This window comes from Fukomys damarensis, unplaced genomic scaffold (assembly GCF_012274545.1).
Source record: "Fukomys damarensis isolate Sample0158 unplaced genomic scaffold, DMR_v1.0_HiC HiC_scaffold_30, whole genome shotgun sequence".
Classification (NCBI taxonomy): Eukaryota; Metazoa; Chordata; class Mammalia; order Rodentia; family Bathyergidae; genus Fukomys; species Fukomys damarensis.
Genome location: NW_022900942.1, coordinates 439,691 through 448,519, shown reverse-complemented (window position 1 = coordinate 448,519; position 8,829 = coordinate 439,691). Strand labels below are relative to the sequence as shown.

The 8,829-nt window shown below is 36.6% G+C and overlaps 1 protein-coding gene across 1 annotated transcript; it reads right to left on the bottom strand.

Annotated features, from left to right (window-relative positions):
- Window positions 1–5,086: 5,086 nt before the first annotated feature.
- Window positions 5,087–6,040, bottom strand: LOC104863863 (olfactory receptor 7G3). Its single transcript, XM_010626524.1, has one exon. The coding sequence runs from the start codon at window positions 6,038–6,040 to the stop codon at window positions 5,087–5,089; it is 954 nt and encodes a 317-aa protein (XP_010624826.1).
- Window positions 6,041–8,829: the final 2,789 nt, after the last annotated feature.

Below are 8,829 nucleotides of genomic sequence, written 5' to 3'. Positions count from 1 at the left end.
ACAAAACCACAAAAATCAACCTTAAATCATAGCAACAGAGAATCATGTTCTGTGAACCAATTCATAGGCTTCAGTCAGTTCACAGAACCATAATGCTTTTGATAAAGGGGTCATTGGGTCCTTTGGAAGAAATGCACTCATATACTACTAAACATATATAATGCTATTGTTTCTCCCATCCATCCCTCAAAACAACTTCGATCAAGGTAACCATCCTTTGAGGAAATGGGAATAATTATAGATTATAGATACAGGAAACTGATTCTAAGATAACACTGATTCCAAGATACCCAAAAGATTACCATGGCTCCCCAATAAGAAGCCTTTGGAGGCCAGATAATTAATGGGCTTTACCCAATATCTGATTCACAGTGAGACCAGTAGGCTTGGAAACCCTTCCCATGTTCTTCCTCATTCTATAATGCATAAAAGTTTAAATATGCTTAGTACTTAGAATATCTCCACATTGGTTCTCTAAACTGTAGTTTGAGGGATATTGTGGTGGGAAAGACAAACTTAAAAGTAAAAGAGTTGCCTCTACTTGGGAAAATAGTAAATCAAAGCAATACTACATTGCTTGAGAGATTGCAGAAGTTAATGATAGTATCAAGGACTTGCAGAATGCTGGGATGTTATACAATACACCCACATTTATCTCTCCTATTTGACCTGTGCATATGATGGATTTATCTTGGAGAATGATGGTGGATCATTGTAAAATTAATCAAAAGGCTAGTCTAACTACAGCTCTGTACTGGATATGGTTTCTTTTCTAAAGCAGGCATATATATATTCTGGTACTTGGTTTAAAGTAAATAGTTTTTTCTCCACAACTATCCATAAATCCCAAAAGAAGAAATTTGCTTTCTACTGCAAATATCAACACACTTTTGATATCTTGCCTCCAGGAGCATATCAGTTATCCAGTCTTTTGTCACATCTTAGAGAGTTCTTCATTGCCTTTCTCTCCCATGAAATATCATACTGGTAAATGTAAATGTTCCTTGATGACATGATGGTGCTTGGGCAAAGTGAGCAAAAGAAGAGCTTACCATAAAGCATATGTATGTCAAAGCTGAGAAATAAATCCACCTAAATTTCCATTTATCTCAGTGAAATTTTAAGAAGTCATGTGGTATTAGAGAGGATATGATGTTGCATCTGGCACCTTCCACAACAAAGAAAGAGATCCACTTGTGTCAGTGTTTGGATATTGGAAGCAGTACATTTATTACTTGAATGTGTTATTCTAGCCCATTTACCAAATGACTAAGATGGCTTCTTGTTTTCTGTGGGGCTGAAAACAAAAGAATTCTCTGCAGTACAGTCAGGCTGCTATGAAGGATTCTCTGATAATTGAAATAAATAATCAAGCAGATATAGTAGTATTTGAGGTAATAATGACAGATAAAGATGCTATTTAGAGTCTCATGTATACTTCCTTATTGTATCACAGTGGAGGCCTGTTGGATTTTGGAGAAAGGCTCTGTTACCATGTGCAGGTAACTACTTTACCTTTGACATACAGCTCCTGACTTGCAACTGAGACTTGATAGAAATGGAACAGACCACTGTGGAATAGGTTGCTTTGCAAACTGAGCTGTCCATTATGAATGGGGTGCAATCTAACCACAACGTAAACTTAGACCTGCACAGCCAGAGCCCATCATTCAATGAACTGGTATATATTTCCTCATGTCTGCATAAATCTGGAAGCTGCAAGAAAGTTACAAGAAGCTTTCCACATGCCCTTTGTTCATAATCCTGCTACATTTCCTTGTGCCCTGCCATCTGCACTTCTTGGGGTGTATTCTATGATCATTTGCTAGGAAGAGAAGACTGGGTCCTGACTTACCCGTGATTCCACACATCATAGAGGAACCACCTAATGTATTCATTTTCAGCACCACAGGCCCATTCTAGAACAACCTGGAGAGACAATGCTGAAAGAAAATCTTCATAGTGGGCAGAACTTTGGGAATTTCACCTGGCCATTTATTTTCCTTGGAAGAAAAAAAAAATGGTCAAGTGGAGATATACATATCAATGATGTAGTCAGCCTATGATTTGGCCAGATAGTCAGGATCTCAGTCTTGGATGCAGGCTCTGACCTCTACACAGTAGATATGATCCTCCTTAATTACAGCTCATTCTGAGGTAGCTAAAGCACTGGTTTTAAAAACTAAAAGAAAGAAAAATCAGTGTATGTTGCTATTACATATTGATCCCATGGACAAAATGAAGGCATTCCTCATAATATATCATCAAGACAATGAGAATTTAAGTTGATGCAAGTTCTTGTTCTTTGGAATATTGTATGGTGGCATTCAATAAATGTAACCGTATCTATTCCCTAAGACATAAATATTGCATTGCTATATGTGCACAGTTTTGTACTGAAAAACATGTATGACAATACTCCTCAGAGTGCTACTGAGAAAATATTCTGGCTCAAGCCAGGCACTGTGATGCACATTTTTAATTGTAACTCATGGAAGGCTAAAGGAGATTGATCAGCAGTTTGAGGCCAGCCTTGCCTACATAGTGAGTTTCATGCTAACCCTGACTACATAGCACAATCTCAACTCAGAAAACCAAACAATAAATATCCCTACTACAAACAACCCAACATCCAAACAATTAAATGAATCAATTTTACATATTCACACAGGAGGAATGGATAAATTAGTAGATGAAGTAAACTCTTGCTACATGGGATAGTCTGTGGAATCCCATGAATATAATGCTGAGTAGAACAATTTGGACATAAATAGGTGCATATGATATATCATACAAAAATTCCTATTTGTCTGCAAATATGCAATGAATCACAGAGCTTTGTCCTTTAAATTGGCCAGTGTTGCAACAGGTAACATATCCTAATAAGAGCATTTTAAAATCTTGACTTTTGAGTACTTACATTCTGGTGGCAGAAATCAGAGAACCGGTGACTAACATGCATCACTTAGGAGTGAGCAATGGGTGCTGATGATGCTTTTGTTCTTTTAAAAAATAATTTTATTGGTACATTTTAGGTATGCAATATAATTACATTCATCATTGGAAATTATACCTTTACATAATCCATGGTGGTTCTTATTTTCCCCATTCCCCTGACCTCCCTTCAACTCCTCCAACTCTCCCTGTCTACAAAGACTTTGTTTCTATTTTTTCTTTTTCTCATATTAATTCCATTCCCTACTTTCTTTTCCCCATCCCTCCCACTTTCCTTCTGTCTATTTCACATTATCTAGTTTACATTATAGTCCTTATTTATATGATGATTCTGTTCTTTACCAATGTGTGCAGTTCTACACACATGGTCTTTCATGTGCTCTACTCCGTCAAACCTTATAGAGCTATACTGTTCTGTACATACAGTATATTAAGGTAAAAAGCAATGCATCTCAAAATATCACAGAATTTCAAGGAAAATTTAACCATTCAGGATTCTGGTAGGATGATTCATCACAGACTACTATTCCCATCATCGTCATCATCATCATGATCATCATCATCATTTTAGTACCTGGATGAAACCAGGGTACTGCACATGCCAGACAAGTGTTTTACTACTCAGCCACATCCCCAGTCCAATTACAGATCCCCTTATCAAGAAACACATTTGTAATAATTGGCAATGTGAATAGGAAGAAAAGGACTAAAAGTGTAGGGAAAGTAGGAAGGTTAGGAGAAAGGTAATAAGGGAAAGAAAAAATAGGAGAAAATGGATATAAAATGTTTGTAAATGGAGAGGGGAGGAGGAGGTGAAGGGAGGGCAGGGACAAGGGGAAAAAATGAAAACCAAGACCTGTCATGTAAAGGTACAAGATCCCAATGATGAATGCAACTGTACTGTATACCTAAAATGTAACAATAAACTCAATGAGAGGAAAAAAAAAATAAACATAATATTTGTAACATCAGGAGACATAATATTTATAAATACCTGGGACAGTTGTAAGCAAAATTTAAGCATTGTCTAAGAAGAACACATAAATAAATGTATCAAATTATTTTCATATATTTTGCAATATATAGTTATTTATAGACGACATGAAAAAGTGGATGCAGAAATTGTAGAAATGGGATGGTAATTAGAGTAAAGAAGGTCAAGATTTGATACTTGTATGTAGGAGTTGAAGGTATATGTATTCCAATGTTATACCAGTAAAAATTTTTAAATGTTTATTTACTATATGACACACTGGTTCATAATTTCATTTCAGTGGAAAAAAGGATCAAACACTCTCCCACAAAAAGTATACACATGCGAGTATACACAAACACAGACAAGCAAACACATATTCATGACATGGTAATTTAAAAATTTTATTTATTTTTCATGAAAAGCAAACCACACAGATATTTAAAGTATTTTCATTTAGCATCAAATTGTCACATGGCTTCTTATAGGTGAAGAAACATAAGAGATACCTGAGGAAAGCATTTGATAATTTGTGGCATTTGCATGTTAACATATGCTTCTAGTTTCAAGTTGCCCCTCAACAGAATAGAAGCCTGTGAGGAAAAGACATTGTTGTGAACCACCTGGCAAATCTCCAGACAGGGGGAGAAGTTACAACAGGTCTTTGGGTAAGAAGAATTCTGAAAAACTATATGGCACTATCAATAGTTTGAGGATTCTTCTTTATCCATATTGAAACACTTGTTTAGCTCCCACTTTTGTCCCATGGTCTTGCTGTCACTAACATTCTCCTGAGAAGCAGCCCCTCATTACTACAGAAAAAGTCAAATGCTCATTGTTTGCTCCAATGCTCCAGGAAATCTAGATCAGTAATTTAACATGAATTTTCACAAGTTACAGTGATACAGAACAATAAAGTCAGTTTTCAAATATAAGTTGAAATATACTTCATCATTATGACATCTATCATTTTTTTTGTACAAGGTGCCGAACTCAGGACCTTGCACTTCCAAGGCAGGTGGCAGAACCACTGAGTCAAATTCTCAGCCTACAATTATGTCATCTATACTTTGAGTCCTATGGACTTAGGTGTGGAAGTGTCTATTACATTGGCTTACTCAGAGCACCTGTATTTTCATTCTTTCTGGGAGTTCAAGTTCAAAGCAAATGAGACAATCTCACGAAAGGATATGGTCTGATGATTTTCTTCAAGGCTTCTTTCACGTCTCTGTTCCTCAGGCTGTAGAGAAATGGATTCATAAGTGGAGGGACCACCGTGTACATCAAGGAAGCAATTGCAGAACTGCTAGATGAACTTGTGAATTCAGAGCTAGCATATACCCCAAAACCTGCCCCATAGAACAAAGAGACGATTGAGAGATGTGATCCACAGGTAGAAAAGGCTTTCTGCTTTGCCTTAGCTGAAGACATTCTAAGGATGGATGAGAAGATTTTAACATAAGAGAAAATAATCCCAATGAGACAAACAATACCCAATATGCCAGTCACCATATACACCAAAATGGTATTGATGAAAGTGTCAGAACAAGCAAGTTTTATGAGCTGGGCAAGTTCACAGAAGAAGTGTGGGATTGTCAGGTCTGTGCAGAAGGACAGTTGCAGCACCATCAGACTGTGAGGCAATGCATCCACAATGCTGATGGAAACAGACAGTACAATCAGTAGGACGCACAGATGGGGACTCAGAATGACTGTGTACCTAAGGGGATTGCAGATAGCCACATAATGGTCATAGGCCATAACTGCAAGAAGAAAGTTTTCCATTCCACCAAAAGTCAGGGCAAAGGAAATCTGGCTGAGGCAGCCTGTGTAACTGATGGTATGACACTGTCTCTGGATGTCCACAAGCATCTTTGGTACCATTGTGGAAGAGAAACAGATGTCAGTGAATGACAGGTTGGATAGGAAGAAGTACATTGGGGTGTGGAGGTGGGAGTCAGAGCTGACAGTCAGGATGATGAGCAGGTTCCCAAGCACTGTGACCAGGTACACAGACAGGAACAGTCCAAAGAGGAGGGGTTGCACGTCTGGATCCTCTGAGAGACCCATAAGTAGAAATTCTCCTACCCTTGTGTGGTTTTCTGATTCCATGTTTTTGAAGAAGCTGACTGGGAAACACAGGGCATGAAACAAAGACCATATCCTTCCTTTTAGAAAACGCAAGTATATTGTAAAGTGAAGTAAATATTTCTAATATTTCCACATTCTTCCACTGTATTTCCCTGACTATACAAATTACACTTACTAAAACCCTTGAACCAACTGAAAAAGTCAAATATGAAACAGTATATATGGCTTTTCATTGTAGTATTTGCCAGACAAGAAAACTGAATGCAAACTGTACTAAATCTAATTCAACAATAACTACTTCAACCTATATTTAAAATTGCTCTAGTGCGTGCACTGTAAATGAGAAAAATTTTAAACTGTTAAAGAAGCCAGAGTGTCCTCACTTTTATAACTGGGAAACCATTGGAGAATGCTGTGGGCATGTTGCAGAGATAAGAATGAGAACACAACTTATTTGCTAACAGAAGGGAAGCAATGTGAAGGAGAAAATCCAGAAAGCAGAGGCACATAGATTACCTTTTAAGAAAAACCTTTTGTTTGAAGACCACACATTTGAGAAGAGAATCCGGGTACTGAAACTCCCACTGAAAATCTTGCATATATAAAGAAGCAAGAAAAGTGAACAACTTAATGAACAACAATGATATCCATCCACATTTATATGTGCATTCAATAAATTGTCTAACAACTAGTATAAGTAAAGCAGACATAAGGGCTGGGATGTAGTTCAGTGAAGCCACATCTCCTGGCATGCTCAGGTTCTCAGTTCGATCCCTGGCACTGAAAAAAAAAAAAAAAAAAAAAAAAAGAAAGAGAAAGAGAAAAAAGAGCAGACAGAAAGATATAAGAGAAATAGCCACAAAAGTAATAAAAATATTAAAAAATAATTTAATAACAAGACATATAGAGCATGTTAAAATATAAATTCTTTGAAATATCACAGATGTTAAATTATTAATTTCTTATAAAATAATTCAAGTATTCACAAAGGACATCAAAAGCAATAGTGAATTCAGTGTGCATCATGCACCATTAATTGAGATTATATCACCATATTTGCATTATATATTGTTACAGAAATTAGGGAATGCATATTTACACTCATCTATTATTTATTCTATGAGGATAACATTTACCTTCCCCATGGAAACACTAACCACAATGAAGTTGATGTTGATGATCCTTCTATAGTTTCAATACTGTGATTCTACGTATAAATCATGTTCTTCTTTTCATCTTTGTCTTTTCAAAAATTGAATGTGTGATTATGCATATATTAATGGAGTTTAGTATGAAATTTCCATACTTTCATACAGAATGTACTGATCAAAGGTACACAGTGTTCTTCTACCCTTCTCTTTCTAATTTCTCCCAGTAAATACATCTCATTAGTCTACTTTCAGGTAAATGAGTTTTAAAGTTTCAATAGATAATGCAAATCAACTTCATGATTCAAATATCAAAATATTATATATTACACAGGGCATTTTTCATTGGTCAAAAGCAGTATACTTAATCAGGTTTCAGTTTTAGTACTCCTTTTTATGATTCATTAACATTAATGAATTTAATTTATACTAATGTATTACTACATTCCATTATATATCAACACATTATACACACACATATTTGTGGTAGTATACATACTATCATTTGTGTAACCTGTAAAAAATAAAGGGAGGTCTGAAGAATTAAGTTAAATATTTTTGCAAGGAGAAGAAAATGCAGAGGAACGTAACTTCTATGTTTATGCATTTTTTGCTATTTAAATAAAAGTACTCTGAAAACTACCAGCATTGGGTAATTCTAGATGCAAGGATATGTGTTTATTTGTTCTGTTTTTATTTTCTGTGTTTTTCTTCCTTTTAAATTCATACACTGTCATGAAGGGTAAAATACATTGGAATCTGCTTTCCTTTCCACCTACTGTCTTGTGAAATACTGAACCGGTAAAAGTGTCAGCTAAGGATGTGCTGGGTAATGAAACAGGGAAGGGAACAGGAAGAAGAGTTGGAGATGGACCTTTGCACCTCACCAAGAACAGGACAGAGAATTAGAAAATATCTTTCAAGGTGAGCAACAGAAGATTACTGTTAGAATAGAAAACATTCCTGGACCTGAGGTCAGAGTTAGACAAAAGTAGAATGAAAACTACTTCAATGTTGCTGCATAAAAGTGGCAAATATCTGAAGATGATGAAAACTAGGCAGAAGCCACAAAACAGCTCTGCATGAGTTCTTCATGTGTCATCTCCTAGCCCACAATGTGGAGCGATACACAAATGTCTGTCACTATTGACAAAAGGTAAATCAGCAGATTTTACATTACCTGAGTGCCGGCAGAGAGGAAGGACATTCAGATCTTGGCTAGGTGTGATGGAGATAAATGAAAGCTCTGTTCTCTGAGAACACAGGAAGATAGAGAAGCACCTGGCTCCTGTACAGAAATGTTGGCCACTAAGCTAGGTCAGGGCAGCTGCCTCCAGACCTGGGTGAGGCTGTGGGGCAGCCACAGGTAGTCTATTCACTGTTTCTGTGGCCCTTGGGCTTCAATATCCAGAGCTTCTCATTAATCAAAAAATTTAGTCTCATGTGATTATAGGACAGTGCAAATCCACAGGGAGCAAGCCTGAGAGATAAAGAACTTGGCTTTGGTTGATTCTCTCACCTGAAAATCAGTTGCACGTCACCTTCTTCCCTCCCATTTTTCATTTTGGCTCATGAGCATTTCAAGTATCCTGCCCTCCTTAACATATTTTGGTGCTGTTGTTGATTTCTAATGTTCCATAAAACTAGAATTACATACATTTC

Bases quoted from the DNA above. Each gene is read 5' to 3' on its own strand.
- LOC104863863 (XM_010626524.1), bottom strand. From the start codon at position 6,040: ATGGAATCAGAAAACCACACAAGGGTAGGAGAATTTCTACTTATGGGT.